Here is a 20,438-nt window from a genome sequence, read left to right on the forward strand (position 1 = left end):
TTAAGAGTTAGTTTTGTATCATACAACAGATTCACTGGGATTGGTCCAGCTCTGTAGAGTAGTTTAACTCCTGGTGACCAATCAAGGAAACTTCCCAAGTCATTGAGTTGCCATCTCCTAGGGCTTGATGGGGAGCTCTGGTAGTGTAGTGCCTAAGGCATTTGTATTTGACTGCTAACCTCAAACCCACCAGGCACTCGTCGGAAGGAAGGTTAGGCAATCTACCTTCATAGTGATTCTGCCACGGAAACCCAAGGAGGGGTCGCTGAGTCGGATCGTCGTTTGGTTTAGGGCTTGATGGGTTAACTGGTAACATCAATTGTTAAGCATTTAATTACTACCCACCGAAAGTCAGTGGTTTGAATTAACCCAGAGGTACTTTGGAAGACAGACTGCCAACGTTTTTTAAAGAGCACACAGCTTTGGAAACCTTACAAAGGAGATTTACTCTGTACACATCGGTTCAAAATGAGTTGGAATCAACTGGAAGACAACTAACGTAAGGTGGCGGCAAGGAGACGAGGACACACAAAAATGGAATTATGAAAGAGTTTTTATTTTACGTTCCAGAAGAGAATGACGAGTCAACGTGAGGAGCCAAAGAAATACAACCCCTTGGGTGGGAGGAAGAGGTTTATATAGCTGCGTTTTCTCCCTCCCTAGAGGACCTGAGTGGAAGCAGAAGGAAAACGGCGGGAACCAATCAGGTGGAAGCACTGCATTAGCATAATATGGGGAAATTGTTGGGGACTTTCTATAGCCGTTAAGGAAGGGGGGAGGGACTGTGCCGGTTCCAGGAACAAAGGGTTATCTGCATCCGGGTTCGACATGGGGTGTGGTTAGGTTCTTTCCTGATTGGTCAGTTTGTAATTTCTTCTTGCTCAATCCTTTATCCGCCTGACTTGCCATGTTCCCGCCTGACAACTAATAGGGCTTGATGTTCCCTGCTTGGAACTAGATCACCATCATTATAACTAATGGGTGGGAAAAGGGAAGAGGAGGGCAGCATGTAAGGTTTTAAGGCCCAGGTCTGGAAGTAACTTTCCTCACTTCTCGTATATGCTGGAGAGAATTTAGCAACATGCTCATACCCGCTGCTAGCAGGGCCAGAATATGTTGCCTTTGGCTAGGTAGCCACCTCTAGTCTTGCCTCTATTGTTAGAAAATGAACAAATTTTATTGGGAAAATGCCAGCCTCCATTGCAATAATCCCTAAAGAAACTTTAGAGTAAAACCTACTGTGAAGACACTTACGAAGGTGCAGCATGCTGAGAATCCTGGGAGAGTGCAAGTTTACCACGGGCAAGAGCAAGGAACAGTACATAACTCACTTTAGAAATGCTTCCTTACCTAATTTTCTTAAACGTGTGGACTAAAAAAGGATAAGGAATTGAATCAAGATCTGGGTTTGCAAAACCAAGCCCAGGATTATTTATCATGTGGCTTGACATATCATGCATTATAAGGTAAGATAACCAAATAAAAAAAAGAAAAACCCAAAGACACTGCTAGCAAAGTGAATTCTGACTCAAAGTGACCCTCACTGGGTTTACAAGGTCGTAAATACTTACGGGAATATATTGCCCCCTTATCCTTCTGCGGCGCAGCTGGTGGGTTAGAACCGCTCACCTTATGGTTAGCAGCCAAATGCCTTAGGCACCGTGGCACCAAAAAAAAAAAAATTTACTCCATCAAGTCGATTCTGACTCATAGTGACCCCCATTGTTTTTACACAAGTAGATTGCTCCATCTTCCTTCCGCGGAGCAGCTAGTGGATTTGAACCGCTAATCTGGTTAGTAGCTAAATGCCTTATCCACTACACCACAAGAATTTCTTATATTGGTCACAGGTACTTCAATCAAGTTTTTTGCCTTATTTTTGATTCAACAAGAGAAGCCAGCAGGTCTGGAAAGACATAGCAACAGAAAGAAGTAAAGATACAAGTGACCTTGCCCCTCCATTCCATTTTTTTAACTCTCAACAAAGACAATCCCAAATGTACTTGACATTCCACGTTTTTCTAAAATGTCAGTCTCCCATTATGTAAGCTCTGGGAAAACTGGTATTTCTGTGCAGCTCCTAAAATAATAGTACCTACCGAAGAGAGCTGATGTTTTTCAATTGAGGTGCTGACAAAGAATATTTAAAGTTCCATGGACTGCGAGAACAAATCTGTCCAGGAAGAAGGGCAGCTGTCCTGGAAGAAGTGCAGCCAGAGTGGTCCTTGAAAGCGATAATGGCCAGACTGCCTCTCGCCTACTTTGGACATGTTCTCAGAAGGGACCATTCCCTGGAGAAGGATATCATGCTTGGTAAAATGGAGGATCGACAAAGAAAGGGGAAGGCCCTCAACAAGATGGGTTGATATTGGCTCCAAGGACAGGTTCTGGGAAGGATTTGTGGGGCTGGGGGGAGACCGGGTGGTTAAAATTTTGTTGTACATAGGGTCGCTAAGTCGGAGCAGACTAGGCAGTACTTAACACAAGGCAGACACCGGACACCATTCGGCAGTTCTCCGTTTAATAAACAAGTTCAACTCCACCGTAATGTTTCCTCACCTGGTCCAAAGTTCGTTTCGGGACAGTTAAATATTACCAACCTCGGTATATTGACACTCTGACCAAAATACAGAACCGATCTTATGTTGTGGGTAACTTTGATCCGTAAATTAAATAAATATAAAATGCAAAATGTTTTGAATATTTAAAGCGAATCCCTAAAGCAAGTTCTGGAATCATGGTTGGCTCTTTTAAGTGAAGTGATGGATGGCCCTGAAAAGGGCCTTTTGTTTTAGGAGGAAACAAGTCAAACGTTATACTTAGCCGCCAAAGCCATAGAGAGTACGCCCCTGACGCTTAAGTGCATAAACAACATCCATAGCAGTGACTGTTTTGCGCTTAGCGTGCTCTGTGTAGGTAACGGCATCGCGAATCACGTTCTCCAAAAAGACCTTAAGAACGCCTCGGGTTTCCTCATAAATAAGGCCTGAAATTCGCTTCACACCACCACGCCGAGCCAAACGCCGAATAGCAGGCTTCGTAATGCCTTGGATGTTATCCCGTAACACTTTCCGATGGCGCTTGGCACCACCTTTTCCAAGACCCTTTCCACCTTTACCACGTCCAGACATAGCTGAGGAACTGCTGTAAGTCCTGCAAAGCAGTGCTTTGCTGAGGGCAACGCAGCATTTTTATACTTGCAAGACGGACCTGTTTGAAAACAAGCAGAACAGGGGCGGGAACTTTAATTCAGGTCCCGCCCCTCGGTGCCTTAGTCCCTCCCTGAGAAACCGGAGACCAATCCCGACGCCTTAGGCAGCAGTGGCCCATGGGGGTGGAGTTTACTAAATATTTTTAGTGGAAAGCTAAGCGGTTTGAACCTACTCAGAAGCGACACTGAAAGACCTGGCGATCTGACTGGGAAATGTCACAGCCTTGAAAATCCTATGGAGTAGTTAGTTCTACGCTGCATACTTGGTATCGCCATGAGTTTTAGTGAAGTCAACTGGATGGCAAATAACTGCAACATGTGGGTGCTGGGTGTGTGTGGGCTTGCAATACCTGTAGCCATTAACTGGTTTTATTCGGTACACTTATTATTCAATACTAATCCTCAATATTTACTCTTGTGCAACAATTCATACACTTTCCACAAAACTTGTCCTCCATATTTTCAAAGTATATAATCAATACACGTGGTAGTTCCATAACAGCCATTTTAAATAGTTTTAAGCAAATCGTATCTTCATAATTTAAATTTCTAAGATTAGGTTTATCAGATTACAAATGTGTAGTTAACTAAGGCTTATACGTATTTTAAAGTAAAGATAACCTCTGGCTGTGAGTTGAAAGGTTTATGGGTTGATTGTACCCTTAATTGTGGACAGGTTGCAACTAGCATTGTATCTTTCACTGCTTTCTAATTCTCCAACAGGTTGACATAGTGTCTAGAGCTAAGCTATGTCCACAGCCTGCTCCATACAGCTCAGCAACCTTGGCCAAACCATACTAAGTATTATGTTTAAATGGTATGTGACAAAGCCTATATTATGGAGTATTAAGACTTAAAGCAATTAACCATGCAAAACATGTACGAAAATATCTGCAAATAAGTACTAACTAAACATAAATTAAAGGAGCTCTGGTGGTGTAATGGTTAAAGCTTTTGGCTACTAAGGAAAAGTCAGTGGTTCCAACCCAGCAGCTACTCCAAAGAATAGTGAGTCAGTCTGCTTCAGTCAAAGATTTACAGCTTTGAAAACCCAATGGGGGTTCGCTAGGAGTTGGAATCAACTCAACCTGAGTCAATATGGTTTGTTTTGGTTTGAAACATAAATTATTATAATCAGTTATATTATTGTGGCTGCTCTCCTCATCCACTTCCCCTCTAAAGTGATGAATATAAGAAAAACTATTCTAATTTCCTACAACTTGGTTTTAAGAACTTTGCAAAATATAAAGATTTGACTCATCATTAATCCCCCTGAGCAGTGCCAGCTACCTTTGAGTACAAGACTTGGCTTTTCCTCCCTAGCCTGTAAGGAGGGTCATTGTTGAATAATAGAATGGTGAGTTTCAAACTGTCCCAGGCATTTATGGAGGTTCTTAGCCTATGATTATAGACAGGAGTTAGAGGATCTGAGAATGGATATGTTGTTGTTGTTGTTGCTATGTGCCGTCGAGTCAGACCTGACTCATAGTGACCCCTCCTTGGGTTTCCGAGGTAGTATCACTACCCATATAGAACAGAAATTTCATCTTTATTTTCACTGTCTCCAACCTAACTGCAGCATTTCCTCCATTTATGAATGCAGGGAACAAACACAGTAGAATTGGAAGAAACTATGCTGTATTCATATCACACTGAAGTTGTCAATAAACCAAAGTATCTTTTAACCATATCATTCCTAAACATTGGTAATTTTTAGTCATTCAGGGAGATTTTGTTATATTTTGTTAATAAAGAAGCACATAAGTTAATATTTCTCCCATTAGGATATTTTAGAAATTAATAATGATACATTAAATCAAATTTTAAAATTAAAATTATATTTGATAATGCATAGTGCCTAATGACTGCTAACCGGAAGGCTGGCGGTTCAAACCCACCAGCCACTCCTCGGAAGGAAGATGGGGCAATCTACTTCCATAGTGATACTGCCTGGGAAACCCAAGGAGGGGTCGCTGTGAGTCGGGTCCAACTCAATGACACATAACAACAACAATAAGGAGAGCATAATATGGGACACTTACAGCTCAGTGGTAGAAAGTGGAACAAGGTCTTATTTCATAATTGTTCTACACCAAATAAGTCCCCATCTGGACAAGTAGCTGTCATTTATATTATAGTTTAAATTCTAAAGCACTTGAGTCTGTGGAAGACTGTGGTCTACAGTGGGAGTCCTAACTCTATTTGGAGTCTTGACCTAAGTTCAAACATCATTTGAGTTCCTTCTGACATTCAAACCAACATTGTGTTTACATGTAGACAAGTTCTAGGACAAACCTAAGGAGGGGCAGTTTGCTCTAGGGAAGAGTGTAGTTGAAAGGAGATTATGCTCACACAAAGAATTAAGGAACTTGCATGGGTATATCCTTAAACCAAACCAAACCAAACTTACTACCATTGAGTTGGATCTGACTCATAGCAACCCCTCCTTGGGTTTCCAAGATGGTATCACTACAAAAGTAGATTGCCCAACCTTCCTTCCAATGGCATATCCTTATCTAATTTAAATTAGGTTTGGGGTCCTTGTATTGTCTTGTAGCCACCATGTGGCTATGACTCAGTCTGCATGGTGATGAGTCATATCTGAACCACCACACAGCCAGGTAGTCCAGCCCCAGAACCAGTCCTGCAACCCTTTTTAATCTTCAGGTATGTACATATCCCAATTATGGTCCTTTCCCCCCAATTCTTGCCTACATCGGTGATAAATCTATCTGCCATCAATCATGATTTTATGATGATTTCCCTTGTGTAACATAGTGCCTAAGGCATTTGACTGCTAACCAGAAAGCTGGCAGTTCAAACCCACCAGCCACTCCTCAGAAGGAGGACTGGGCAATCTACTTCCATAGAGATACCACCTCGGAAACCCAAGGAGGGGTCGCTATGAGTTGGAACTGACCCCACAGCAGTGAGTTTGGTTTCTGGTCCTTATATTCAATCATACATATTTAGCCCTATAGCTGTGACTCAGTGACTCCATTAGGCTTTCTGTACTATGTACATGCTGATGGTTTCCCTCATCCTGGATGGCTGTCTTTGTTTTGTCTTTGTCCTGTCCAAAACTTAATAGAAGAGTCTCTATAGAACATGTTTGAATCTGGGATCTTTTACACATTCAACTGAAAATGAAAAGAAACATCAAGATCAAATATGTCAACAGTATTGTGTAGGGCACAATGGTACAGTAAACAGTCATTTGGGCAATAGTAATGATGTCAGAATATGGAATTGGAATGGAACTTAGGAGACTCTTAAGTCCTGGTTCCACATGGACAACCTATGTGTGATATGCCCCTCCTTGGATTTTTAAGGTGGTATCTCTACAGAAGTAGATTGCCCAGTCTTCCTTCAAAGGAGTGGCTGGGTTTGACAACCACCAGCCTTCCAGTCAGCAGTCAAATGCCTTAGGCACTATGCCACCAGAGCTCCTATGTATAATATGCAAGTTGTCTTATATAACCATACCTATAAGACCAATTTCATACTTTTGGTGGTGTAAAATTACTAAGAAGATTTAAAAATAGACAAATATACAGATAATGTGATACAGATTGAGGGCAATGGTGGTTCCTTCCATGCAGGAGACCCAGTTTGATTCCCAGCCTGCACTCCTCAAACACACCTACCACTTGTCTGTCAGTGGAGACTTGTATGTAACCTATCATACTAAGCAAGTTTCAGCAGAGCTTTCAGACTAAGACAGACTGTAGGGGTCACCATGAGTCAGACCCAACTGTACAGCAACTACCTACAACAATGACAGGAATAGCATGAAGTAGACTATATAAAACAAAAAACAAACTCACTGTCATCCAGTCAATTCGACTCATAGCAACCCCTCCTTGGGTTTCCGAGGCAGTATCTCTACGGAAGTAGATTGCCCAGTCTGCCTTCTGAGGACCGGCTAGTGGCTTCTGGTTAGCAGTCAAATGCCTTAGGCACTATGCCACCAGAGCTCCCACTAAATCATAATGAGAGAAGTTATTAAAATAACAAGAAGTTCAAAAGGTGGTGAGGTCTCATCTAATTTAAGAGAGAGAATGATGTATCTAAACATTACAAGGTATATCACTGGATTAGTCTGCTGTACACTTTGACTTTAAAAGGGACTAGGGGAAAGGGAAAAAGGAAGGAAAAATAGAAAAAGATAGTGTGAAAGATTGCTTACTCAGAATGGTGACTAAGGCCATATAAATGACATACTAAAGAGCTTATTCTGGAATTAGAAAGCTACAGGAAGATGGGCCATAAACATTTGAAGCTCATTTAAAGACTATGTCACTGAGAACAATGAAGAGGATGAATTATAGCACAGAGAGGTGAAAGAAAGGAGGGGGCCCACAGTGAGGCTATGAGAAGAGTCGGTCAAGATACAGAAGAGCAAGAATAGTAATCATGGTGGGGAAAGAAAAGAGGACAGATGAATTTAGAAAAAAGTCACCAGTCTTCATGACAGACTGGATATGGTGCAAAAGGGAAAAGAGTTGATGTTTTCACGTCAGCTTATTAGAGTAGTGGTGTTAAAAGGATTTCTAGAGATGTCACTTGGAAGGTTATCATCTGATTGGAAGCTACTGAGATGAAGTTGGTCCTATTACCAGTATGGTGGAGGTAGATATAGAAGCAGTTACTCAGCAAGTATGTGAAACTTCAGATTTGACATTTACACAAGCAGAAAGGCCTGAAGGTAACTCATGAAACCCTGAGGGTGAATGGGGAAGTTCCCTGGAAAATTCCTACATTTAAGTGGTTAGGAAACAGCTCTCCCTTTTTTGATGCTACAAAAAAGAATACGATGAGTCAAAATTATTGTTAAAAAAAAATTAGGAGAAGATAAGTTCCTTAAAAAGTAAATACACATTCAAAGTAAAAATGATTTCTATCCAACTGGATCCTCACCTCATCCACCCATTTGAATTGTTTTTCCACTTTTAATTTTCATTAACATTTATTAATTTTTGTATCTCCACCTTCACTGTGCTACCTAAAGTAATCAATCATTTATTGCTTTGGAGGGAATGAAAGAATTATGAAACCCCTACTTTTAAGGCTTTGCTTTGTTGGTACCTAGCATTTTTCTCTTTCCTACTCCTAGTGAAACACAGATGCATACAGGTTTCAAAATAAACACTTAATACATTAAGGACAAACATTGCTTGAAGAGTGAAGAACATAAAATCAAATCACTCTCTGCCATCAGTCTATGTCTTACTTAACATTAAGCATATGCTATGATGAGTTCCCTATAAAGTTCCCTATAACCTTGCTCAACTAACAGAGATAGTAGTAAGTATATAACATGATTGTTTTAAAATCTCTCTCTCCCAAGGGGACTAAATATCAATATATAGATATACATACCGATATATTCATGTGTCTCATGTGTGTGGATATATTCCCTTGATTCTGTTACTTGCATACTCTGCCAGGTTATCTTCCTTAATTATGAGACCTCTTTGTTTCCAAAAGCTCATGAACATTTTAATAATTGACCTTCTAGTGAAACCAATGAAAGCAAAAAAAAAAAAAAAATTTTTTTTTTTTGAACCCATAAAGCGATCTAAGTGTCTCTCTTTTTAAGTTTTTTCCTAGATATCCTCTGGGATCAGCTATTGCAATTCAGGCCCAACTATCATGTCAGGAGCATCACTGATCATTGCATTGCCTGATTTGCCTAGAGAAATGCTGAATACTTGAGCCCCCAAATTAAATAACTCTCCAAATAGTTCAAGAAGTCATGATAATGCTCTTTCAGACCAAAATAACAGTATTTGTTGGCAAATAGAGCCGTTATCCCAGGTTTCATTTATTGCTGTTCTTCTGGTGAAATCCGGAAAGAGCCTGTGTTACTTCTCCTCCTAGGAAACTGATTTTCTGGGTAAATCTCAAGGAGATCCAAGCAGTTGTTGGGCGTATGAGAAGCCAAGAATGTATACAACATTACCAGGGGGCAAGCACGTGCAGATGCAAAGGAGAGAATTTGTATTTTAAACGAAAATCAAGAACTTGTCTCTCTGACCTGTGAATCTCTTACAGAGTCCGGGGCTTTTGAAAAGAACTGAGGGTGATGTGATAGAAACTGGAGAAAGAAAATCCAAGAACGTCAAAGCTAGGGCCGTCTCGGTTCATCTGGGAACAGAATCGATGTGATTCCTCCACGGTACTTTTTAATTTTTCGCTTTCTTTAGTTGTAACAAACACAATTCCGGAACATAGCTGAGCTTAGGTTTCTGTCAAGCTCTAAGACTGCGCTCGGAACCAATCAGCGCGCAGCGCCGCTGTCTATATATACACACTCACCTCACCGCCTGGCAACTCAAGTCTGAGATTTTTTTTTTTTTTTTTTTTTTTGACTTGTTAGGTATCAAAATCTGAAATCATGTCGGAAACCGCACCTGCCCCGCCAGCTACTGCTCTCCCGGCGGAGAAAACACCGGTAAAGAAAAAGGCCCGCAAGTCCGTAGGTGCCTCCAAGCGCAAGGCATCCGGACCTCCGGTGTCCGAGCTCATCACCAAGGCGGTGGCCGCCTCCAAGGAGCGCAGCGGTGTGTCCCTGGCCGCGCTCAAGAAGGCGCTGGCGGCCGCCGGCTACGACGTGGAGAAGAACAACAGCCGCATCAAGTTGGGCCTGAAAACCCTGGTGAGCAAGGGCACTCTGGTGCAGACCAAGGGCACCGGCGCTTCCGGCTCCTTCAAGATAAACAAGGCAGCCTCTGGGGAAGCCAAGCCCAAGACCAAAAAGGCTGGCGCCACTAAGGCGAAGAAGCCGGTCGGCGCAAAGAAGCCCAAGAAGGCGGCGGCAACCCCGAAAAAGAGTGCCAAGAAGACCCCTAAGAAGGCGAAAAAGCCGGCAGCCGCTGCTGGGGTCAAGAAAGTGGCCAAGAGCACGAAAAATGTGAAAGCAGCCAAACCCAAGAAGGTGGCGAAGAGCCCAGCTAAGGCCAAGGCAACCAAGCCGAAGGCAGGCAAGGCCAAGAAGGCAACCCCAAAAAGGAAGTAAGATACTGAGGATACCTTAAAAGGCTCTTTTAAGAGCCACCCAATTAAACCTAAAAAGAGCTATTAACACCGTGGCAGTGGCACTGGCGGGTCAAGAGGTGGGTGATAAATTAGTATCATTTACAGCACATTTCAAAGAAAGTAGTCGAACTCTTAAAAGAGCCTGTATTTAACGTTGGCGCCCCTACTTGGGAGGACAATTTCTGCCCTCGCTGCGTATGCTGGCCAATTGGATGCCATTGGGCATAATGGCAACGCGTTTGGCGTGGGTGGTGAATAGGTTGGTGTCCTCAAAGAGCCTCACCCGGCAGGCCTCGCAAGCCTTTTGCAACGCCATCACGCTGAGCTCTGGAAGACCAGGTCTGTTTTGAATTCCTGTGCCAAATCGCCCAATAGCAGCTGGAACGGTAGCTCGGGCAACAGCTCGAAATCGGGGCGCCAGATCTATCGCAGCGCCAAGTTGACAGCCCTGGTGATGCGGCTTCACGCAGCGGGTTGCTGGCGCGCTCTTGCTGGAGGCCTTGGAGGCGAGCTGCTTGCGCGGCGCCTTGCCTCCAGTGGACTTGCACGCTGTCTGCTAAGTTACAAGGCATTGCAAATTTCCTAAACCAGTTTTGTCGTTGACAAAAAGAAGCGGACCACATTCTGTTTAAATACATAGTTACATATAAAAAGTCGCGCTTTGATTGGACGAGGGTGTAATACATTGTCTTGGAGTGAATGTTAGTGGTGACATTCAACCCTTGAGCATAGGAATCTCCTAGGCATTTGGGCAAAACTTTTCTTCCTTCGCCCCTCTTAAAATGCTAGTTTCCAACCCTTTTCTCGTTTGTATCGTCTTGAAGCCATTTATTTACAGTGTTATTTGGCTTTCCTCCGCACACCTTAACGTAAATTATTAGACTGGTGTACCTTGTTTACTGAGTAAAATTTAGTATTTTGGTATCTGAAACAGGCTTTCTTGTGATCGGCTTTTTGAAAAGACGCGCACCAAGAGGTGATTGGCCAAATGTTTTTCAACTCATCAGGAAGGTTGATTGCATCTCAGTGGTTTGCTTCTGTACATGGAGTTTAACTTTTAGATTTTTTTTTTTCATTTCCTTTTTATAAAGAATGCATCATAATCATGAACTCAAATACAATTTCACACTTGATATTAGAACCTTTCACTTAAAAGAAAAAGCTATCTTGTTACATTTTCAATTAAGTTGTGTGAGTTTTAAGTAAAAACACCTCAGATTTATAGATGGTACATAAATATTACTGTGTGCCTTTTCAAACTCCTGTGGAATCCTGTTATTAAGTAGCATAGCTGTCATCTGGCTACAGGAAATGTAGTTGTTCTGCTATTTACAGTATGTTAGGGTTCCACTTGTAGGATGGAAGGTTGGCTTGTCAGAACTTGAGGAACTAAGATGTTGTCACCTGAAGATGCAAAACAACTCTTTTCTGCGAGATAACACTGAAGGTTGTGGTGTTATTACTTTGTAGGTCATTAACTGCATTTGCATCTAAATTGTCAATACTGACCCAGCATTATTTACACTTGGAATTTCTCCTTACTTCCAAACCTTCCTCATCGATCGGTTTTAATTACTTCTAACACAAAGTCAATGTATTAGCTACATTTAGTGTTAAAACATTTAGTGTACAAGTGTTCTTCTACTCCTTAGAAATGTAAGCCCTTTTAATTTACATGTGGGTGGCTCTGAAAAGAGCCTTTGGTTTAATTATTAACTCCTAAACGACCTATCATTCTGGTTCACTTCTCCAATTTACTTGCCCTTGGCCTTGTGATGGCTCTCGGTCTTCTTGGGAAGCAACACCGCCTGGATGTTGGGCAGCACGCCGCCCTGAGCGATGGTCACTTTGCCCAGCAGCTTGTTGAGCTCCTCGTCGTTGCGGATGGCCAGCTGCAGATGGCGCGGGATGATGCGCGTCTTCTTGTTGTCGCGGGCCGCGTTGCCCGCCAGCTCCAGGATCTCCGCGGTCAGGTACTCCAGCACCGCCGCCAGGTACACGGGAGCGCCGGCCCCTACCCGCTCGGAGTAGTTCCCCTTGCGGAGGAGGCGGTGCACTCGGCCCACAGGGAACTGAAGTCCAGCCCTGGAGGATCGAGTCTTAGCTTTAGCGCGGGCCTTACCACCTTGTTTTCCGCGTCCAGACATTTTAAGTGTCTACCACGACCGTGCGAAGAACTGACAAAAGTAACACCACGAATGCCCATAGCAAATACGTAACTATTATACTAGCCAGTGGAATTGCAATTTACGCTGCTTGATTGGGTAAAAGAAGCTTTAAAATTACAACCAATTACAAAGGAGAACTAGAGTTACCTACTTTGCATATGATTCTATCACGTAACACAATTCTTCCAATCAAAATTTAAGTTTTAGTATCATCACATTTGCATAGACGCCCTACAAATATTATGCGCGTTGGGGGTAGGACACGTAGCAGTTTACGTTGGTTAGAGAAGCGTACTCTATTTATCATGCCTGAGCCAGCAAAGTCAGCTCCAGCTCCTAAGAAGGGCTCTAAGAAGGCGGTGACCAAGGCGCAGAAGAAGGATGGCAAGAAGCGCAAACGCAGCCGCAAAGAGAGCTACTCCGTGTACGTGTACAAAGTACTGAAGCAGGTCCACCCGGATACTGGTATCTCGTCAAAGGCCATGGGCATCATGAACTCCTTTGTCAACGACATCTTTGAGCGCATCGCTGGCGAGGCGTCTCGCCTGGCGCATTACAACAAGCGTTCGACTATCACTTCCAGAGAGATCCAAACGGCTGTCCGCCTGCTGCTGCCTGGGGAGCTGGCCAAGCACGCGGTGTCCGAGGGCACCAAGGCTGTCACCAAGTACACCAGCTCCAAGTGATCTTACAAGTAAGCCTCTTCACAGCTAACCCCAAAGGCTCTTTTAAGAGCCATCCACTTTTTCAAGTTTAAGTGTTGTAGCAACTTCCATCTGTTACGTAGTTGCCATACAGGTTAAGTTTGTTTCATCTTGGGGGTAAAATTATTTTTGGATGTGTTACTGTTTCTGTATACTTGGTAAAATACAAACACTCCCCCCACCCCAGCTTGTTGAGTGATTGAAAAGAAAACATAGTGGTTAAGAGCATGTCTCTTGCCTCCACTGCTCACTTTAGCTAAAAGACCAGACCATGGGGCTCCCTTGCAAGTTTCACTTAAAACTGTGGTGTCCCTTACGCGTTGGTTCCATAAGAAGTGAAACCAAAAGTCAAATCCACTGCTGTCGAGTCGATTCCTACTCACGGCGACCCTATAGGACAGAGTTGAACTGTCTTCATACATAGGCTTTCAAAGTTGTAAATGTTTACAGAAGCTGACTGCCTCATCGTTCTGCTGCAAAGCGGCTGGTGGGTTCAAACCGCTGACATTTTGGTTTGCAGCCAACTGCCTTCTCCACTGCACCACCAAAGTTCCTTAAAAGAAATGAAGAGAACTTAAATTGCATTATACTCATTACGGTGTTATGGTGAGAAGGAAACGCGCTTTCTTAGTTCCACTTTAATCATTACAATTGTACACCGCTGGTTTAAAACACCAGCACACCTCCTGAAAATACTAGTAATGAGACCAAAACTGTTTGAAAATACAAAAAAGTTTTGAACATAACTGGCACCATGATAGGCCCATTTATCTAATAAGAACTTAGACCTTAGGCAATATGCTAAGTTAGGGCTCACGATTCAGGCAGCCCAGGAAACATCTTCAAAATATTTTTGTCCCTCTCCTTTAATGATTGTTCATTTTTGTTTGTTTGTTTTGTTTTGTTTTTTATTACAGTGTTTTTTTTTTTAATTGGTTTATTGTAATCCTGGTTGTCTAAGCATCTACTTTTTAAATGAATTAAGAATTACTTATCATATACTAACTCTACTACTGCCCTGTCCTATATAGATGTAAATAAAAGCACTGAAAACATGCCCTTTTCCCTATGTAACTACAAACCTACATAAAGTTATAAACAACCCATGAATGGTGTATCAGGTAAAATAAATGCTAATCATGTATATTCAAAATACATTTAGAATTTGAATCCAGTCAGAAGAAAAGTAGTAGTATTCTATATTGATATATAATTTTTTAATGAATAAATAACAAACCTTTCATTTCTAAACAGCACATGTGCACAGGCATGCATACAACACAAATAATGAATATATAAACATTCTAACCAAACACACAACAAACAGAACATGAAATACCTAAAAAGATTTTAAAAACTAAAAAGGACTAAGTAAAAGTATGTGAGACCTTATGTTGTTATAGTTGGTTTTTACTTCTATAGTCCAAATTTTAAATACATAAACCAAAGCTTATATAAGATTTGGGAGCATTCATGAATTCCCTGAAATTAAATTAAAAAATGTGCCTATATGGGCTTTCCCTTCCCAGAGCAGAAAGGATATAGCTTTTGTCAAATTCTCAAAAACTTTGTGACTTTTATTGTATTAGACATAAAAATACCACCCTGAATATGTCCAACTCAATTCCTGGAACCTGTGGAATTGTTAGGTTACATGGCAAAGGGGAATTAAGATTACAGATGGAATTGAGGTTACAAATCAACTGGCCATAAAATAGAGAAATTATCCTGCATTATCCAAGTGGTCCCAATGCAATCATAGACGCTCAAAGAGAAGAAAGGAAAAATCTGTTGCCATTGAGTAAATTCCAACTCATGGTGACGGGTCCTTAAAAGTGGAAAAGGGAATCAGAATAGAAAAACAGAGAAAATTCATCTTGAAAAGGATTTGGAGACACAGGCCAATGAGGCAAGGAAAGTGGTCAAATTCTAGGAACTGGAAAGCCAAGGTAATGGATTCTCCTCCAGAACCTTCAGGAAGAAATGGAACCCCGCTGACATCCAGATTTTCTGATCTACTTCTGAACTGTACAATAGTAAATTTGTCTTGTTTTAAACTAAGCTTGAGGTAATTTGTCACACCAGCAATAGGGAACTAATACAAGGATACCAGGTTAAGAATCATTTGACAATTTAGTCAATAATATCATTTAAAATCATAACACTTTATATTTGAATGTATGGTGATGTTGTTGTTATGTGCCGTCGAGCCAGACCCAACTCATAGCAACCCCTCCTTGGGTTTTCGAGGCAGTATCACTCCGGAAGTAGATTGCCCCATCTTCCTTCCGAGGAGTGGCTGGTTGGTTTGAACTGCCAGCCCTCTGGCTAGCAGTCCAGTGCCTTAGGCACTACGCTATGTATACATACTAGTAAAATTGTGTGAAAGGTTGCAAATGCTTCCTAAAGGTTTCCTTTTTTCTTAGTTGCAAGAGCATGTGATATTAACAGCAGTAAATTTAATTTCATGAAGCAGTACTTCCTCCACTCATTATGTTATATAATTACCTCTGATAATGATACATCCCACTTTAAAATACTTGCATTCATTATCTGTAAAATGTAAGATTATTGGAAATTTTCACTTCATAATGTCCATAAATAAGTTTATGATTATAAAACTATTTTTGTTATCAATATAGAATTTACTTGGACAAAAACATCTATTGCTATGTGCTGTCGAATCGGACCAGACTCATAGTGACCCCTCCTTGGGTTTCCGAGGCGTTATCACTAGGGAAGTAGACTGCCCAACCTTCCTTCCAAGGAGTGGCTGGTGGGTTTGAACCACTAGCTTTCCGGTTAGCAGTCAAGTGCCTTAGGCACTATGCTACCAGAGTTCCTCAAAAATGTGTATAGAGTTTATTTTAATAATAATCTCATTTTATAAGTAAGGAACTGTCATGGATTGTGTCCCCTCAAAATTTGTGTCAATTTGGCTGGGCCCTGATTCTCAGTGGTTTAGAAGTTATATAATAATGTAATGTGGCAGATATGTAATGATACCCCATGATGTAATGTGATCTGATATGATAAATTGATCAGATGTAAAAGGATTAAGATTAAGGGTGGGTTGAATACCCTTATCCCAATCACAGCCTTGATCCAATGGAATGGGAGCTTCCTTGGGGTGTGGCCTGCAACAGCTTTTATTTTACAAGCGATGAAAGGAGAGAGAAGGAAACAGAGAAAAGGGACCCATTATCACCAAGAAAGTGGAGCCAGGAGTGGAGTGTGTCCTTTGCATCCAGGGTCCCTGCACTGGGGTCCTCCTAGGAACAATAGACACAAAGAAAGAATGTCTTCCCCTAGAGCCAGCATTCTGAACTCATACTTCTAGTGGCATAGTGCCTAAAGCATTTGACTGCTGACCAGAAGGCTAACGGTTCAAACCCACCAGCCACTCCTCAGAAGGAATACTGGGCATTCTACTTCCACAGAGATACTGCCTTGGAAACCCAAGAAAGGGTCATTATGAGTTGGAGTCTACTTTCAAAGGATACCTTAATGGAATTCAAAATCACTTTACAGCTATAGATACTTCACAACATGTTAAGAAGTATTTTTGTATGGATTCTGTCCTCTCCCCAGCACTAGGCTATATCTATTTTCCTGGTAAGATTCCTTATCCATGTTCATATGTCCTGAGTCTATCAAAAAGTGTGGGTTGGTTAGGCTAAGGGAGGGAAGTCCCATATTCCATAGGCCTGCAGGTTGTCTTCAAATTCAATTCTTTTCTCCTGGCTTCTGGAATAAATGTTTTAATACATCAAATAGTTAATGGTGATGAACTCTGCCCAGAATATGAGATTCTGCAGGGCAGGGACAAAGAAACATTTGATTATCAAAGTAATTGTTCTTGAGAGGGAGTTCAGATAAGCAAATGCTTTAAAATGCAAAGTAGGAATGACCTTTTAACTAAAGAGAAATCTGGCTTCATGTTTTATCAGTCAAGATCCAAACAAGAAAACAGAAAATAATTAGTTATTTTAACAAAGATAATTTAATAAACGTTTCACCATGTTAATAATAATAATAATAATTAATAAATGAAAAACAATGCCATTCAGTTCATTCCAACTCATGGCCAGTCCACGTTTTGCAGAGGAGAACTGTGTACCAGAGGATTTTCATGGCTGAGAACTTTCCAGAAGCAGATTGCCATGTGTTTCTTCCAAGCCCACTGCCTCGAGTCCATTCCAACTCATAGCGACCCCCACTGGATTTCCAAGGCTATAAACCTTTATGGAAGTAGATTGTTTCATCTTCCTCCCACGGAGCAACTGGTTTGAATCACTGACCTCCTACTTAGCAGCCAAATGTCTGACCCACTATGTCACCAGAGCTCCTTAGAGCAGGCATGTGTTGTTATGTGCTATCGAGTCAGCCCCGACTCATAGCGACCCCTCTTTGGGTTTCCAAGGTGGTATCACTACAGAAGTAGATTGCCCAAACTTCCTTCCAAGGAGTGGCTGGTGAGTTTGAACTACCAGCCTTCTGGTTAGCAGTCAAGTGCGTTAGGCAGTACGCTACCAGAGCTCCTTGACTCAATGGCAGTGGGTTTATAATGAGCAGGTGTATGTTGTTGTTGTTGTTGTTATGTGCCGTCGAGTCGGCCCCAACTCATAGCGACCCCTCCTTGGGTTTCCGAGGCAGTATCACTGTGGAAATAGGATTGCCCAACCTTCCTTCCAAGGAGTGGCTGGTGGGTTTGAACCGACAGCCTTCTGGTTAGCAGTCAAGTGCTTTAGCCACTATGCTACCAGAGCTCCCGAGCAGGTGTATAGTCACCTAGAAATCCCTGTGTGGTACAAATGGTTAATACATGCAGCTCCTATCCAGAAGGCTGGGGGTTCTAATACACTCAGAGGTACCTCAAAAGAAAGGCCTGGATACATGTGAGTTAAACATTTACCTCAAGTAGACACACGCCCTGGAGAGAACAATCATGGGAGAAGGAAGGGCTGCTTATGCACAGGGAGATAGCTCAGGGTGCAGAACAGTATGAAGGGATGGACACTGGGAGGAGGTAACTATGGGGAGGAAGTGGGAGGGGAGCTGCTGCATTGTAAATTTTGGTCAATGACATGAGACAAAGTATATGTGAACTGCTGTATGAAAAGTGAATTTACTCTGTAAATCTTCACCCAAATCCTAATTAAAAAAAAAAAAAAAAGAAAGGCCTGGATATATATTTCAGAAAAATCAGCCATTGGAAACCACATAGAGCACAGGTTTACTCTGACACACTGTTAGATGCCATGAGTTGAACTTTAGTTTTTTTGTTTATAATTGTCAAGGATTTCATTTTACTTGGATTCACAAATAATGCCTGTGGAAGCAGCAGCCAAGAAATCAAATGGCGGGTTATATTGGGCAAATCTGCTGCAAAAGACCTCTTTAAAGTGTTCTAAAGAAAAGATGTCACCCAGAGGACTAAAATGCAACTGACCCAATCCATGGTATTTTCAACCACTTCTTATCACATGCAAAAGCTGGGCAATGACTAAGGAAGAATGAAGAAGAATTCATGCATTTGAATTTTGGTGTTGGTGAAGAATATTGAATATACCATAGACTGCCAGAAGAATGAACAAATCTGTATTAGAAGAAGTGCAGCCAGGATAGAAGTGAGGATAGTGAGACTTCATCTCATTTATTTTGGACATATTATCAATAAGGACCAGTCCCTGAAAAAAAAAAAACATCATCATACTTGATAAAGTAGGGGGTCAGTGAGAAAGTGGAAGACCTTCCAGGAGATGGTTTGACACAGTGGCTGCAACAATGGGTTTAGGTATAGCAAGGATTGTGGGGATGGCCACAACTCGATGGCAACTAACAGCAACAACATGTAGCATGTAGCATTAGCTGAGAAAACAAATCTCCAGGGTCTCTAATAACATCTTGGTGGAGTTTTAAAGTATGAGTTATAGGTTTTACAACAGTAATATCTTGGCTTATTTCTTGTATCAAGCTGGAAGGTCCAGTAGTTACCTTTTTGGTGGGTAAGAACTATTAGTTCAATGGGTATATGTGAAGTTTAGTGGTATTTGTTTGTAACAAAGAGTAGTTGTGGTGGTCTTGGAAGCAGAAACAGGAGGGAAATCATAGTGGAAAGCTAGAGTGGGGAGAGTAAGAGAAGGCACTGGGGAGGAAAATGTCCTTTCCTTAGGTAGTAGAAGACTGGACCAACATGAAGCAGTTGCTTCCTGTGGAAAGCAGTAATCTCAATTAAGTTTTAGGGTGGCAGAAATGATAGTAACTGCTTCAAGATTTCACTTTAAGCATGGGAGTGTAGAGGTGTATGTTTTGACATAGAGCCAGAGGTATAACAGGATCGTGGACTAAACAAACATCAAGCTCAAGAATCATGCTGGAATACATAGTGTCAAAGAAAAAAAAAAGTAATAAGTGTCCCATGTCCAGTTTGCCTCTACTTAGGAGAAGCAGCCTATGTGTGACACCAGTCTGTGTCCAGAGGTGAAGTCATCTCTAGCACAGAAGGCAAAGTCATCTCTAGTGTAATAGGCAATGACATCTCCAGTGGAAGCTCTTGGGCTGGAATGATGTCTTTGGATGTGGTTCTGGTGCATCCTTCCCAGATGGATACTCACTTGGGTTGGTGGGAATCATGTATTTGTGACTCTATGGTATTATACTAGGAGCTCTGGTGGCATAGTGCCTAAGCCATTTGACTGCTAACCAGAAGGCTGGCAGGTCAAACCCACCAGCTGCTCCTAGGAAGGAAGGCTGGCCAATCTACTTCCGTAGTGATACCACTTTGGAAACCCAAGGAGGGGTTGCTATGAGTCAGATCCGAGTCGACAGTGGTGAGTTTGGGTGTTTTGGTTTGGATGGTATTATACTGAGGCTGAGCCACTTACAGAATTGGAAAGGAACATTGCACCTGGGACCTTGACTTTCAAATACTTTTTTTTAAATCAAAGAGCTTTGTGGAAGCATAACTAGCAAATGTGAAGTCAGCACTCATCATGCTGCTTTAACAGGACTAAAGAGTCAAAACCTGACTGCCATAATTAACACCTCATTTAAGGGTAGTCACAGCTAAAAGTTCCCAACAGTCTAAGGTTTTTCCCAGGTACGTGGTTGTTCTGGTTACCTAGTGCCACTCTGACCGAAATATACCATAAATGGGATGGCTTGAACAAACAGGAGTTTATTCTATTACAGTTTGGAGACTTTCAGTCCAAGTTCAAAGTGCCAGGCTCTAGGGGCTGGGTGAAAGCCTGGCCCACTGAAGCTACAGGCATTTCTTCACTCAGGCAGCTGCTGGCTGCTGAGGCTGAGAAG

At 41.9% G+C, this 20,438-nt stretch overlaps 4 protein-coding genes and 1 pseudogene across 4 annotated transcripts in view; 2 read left to right on the top strand and 3 right to left on the bottom strand.

The window, feature by feature from the left end:
- The window catches only part of LOC103204632, a 190,677-nt gene extending 187,546 nt beyond the window's left edge, over positions 1-3,131 (bottom strand). The window contains exon 1 of the mRNA XM_007949845.1: positions 2,846-3,131. Within this exon, the coding sequence (XP_007948036.1) occupies positions 2,846-3,131 (286 nt within the window). The remainder of the gene's footprint in view (positions 1-2,845) is intronic.
- A 6,480-nt stretch (positions 3,132-9,611) lies between these two features.
- Positions 9,612-10,232, top strand: LOC103204636 (histone H1.4-like). The gene has a single exon (XM_007949850.1). The coding sequence runs from the start codon at positions 9,612-9,614 to the stop codon at positions 10,230-10,232; it is 621 nt and encodes a 206-aa protein (XP_007948041.1).
- A 183-nt stretch (positions 10,233-10,415) lies between these two features.
- LOC103204675 lies at positions 10,416-10,938 on the bottom strand (annotated as a pseudogene).
- Positions 10,939-12,006: 1,068 nt separating this feature from the next.
- On the bottom strand, positions 12,007-12,399 carry LOC103204635 (histone H2A type 1-D). The gene has a single exon (XM_007949849.1). It carries the CDS (start codon positions 12,397-12,399, stop codon positions 12,007-12,009), a length of 393 nt encoding a protein of 130 aa, XP_007948040.1.
- Positions 12,400-12,725: 326 nt separating this feature from the next.
- LOC103204634 (histone H2B type 1-C/E/F/G/I) lies at positions 12,726-13,106 on the top strand. The gene has a single exon (XM_007949848.2). It carries the CDS (start codon positions 12,726-12,728, stop codon positions 13,104-13,106), a length of 381 nt encoding a protein of 126 aa, XP_007948039.1.
- Positions 13,107-20,438: the final 7,332 nt, after the last annotated feature.

The sequence above is a fragment of the Orycteropus afer genome, unplaced genomic scaffold (genome assembly GCF_000298275.1).
Source record: "Orycteropus afer afer isolate SDZICR_OR568_19922 unplaced genomic scaffold, OryAfe1.0 scaffold00255, whole genome shotgun sequence".
NCBI classification, from domain to species: Eukaryota; Metazoa; Chordata; class Mammalia; order Tubulidentata; family Orycteropodidae; genus Orycteropus; species Orycteropus afer.

What these genes read in the sequence shown, in the direction of transcription:
- LOC103204636 (XM_007949850.1), top strand. Translation starts at nt 9,612, where the DNA reads ATGTCGGAAACCGCACCTGCCCCGCCAGCTACTGCTCTCCCGGCGGAG.
- LOC103204635 (XM_007949849.1), bottom strand. Translation starts at nt 12,399, where the DNA reads ATGTCTGGACGCGGAAAACAAGGTGGTAAGGCCCGCGCTAAAGCTAAG.
- LOC103204634 (XM_007949848.2), top strand. Translation starts at nt 12,726, where the DNA reads ATGCCTGAGCCAGCAAAGTCAGCTCCAGCTCCTAAGAAGGGCTCTAAG.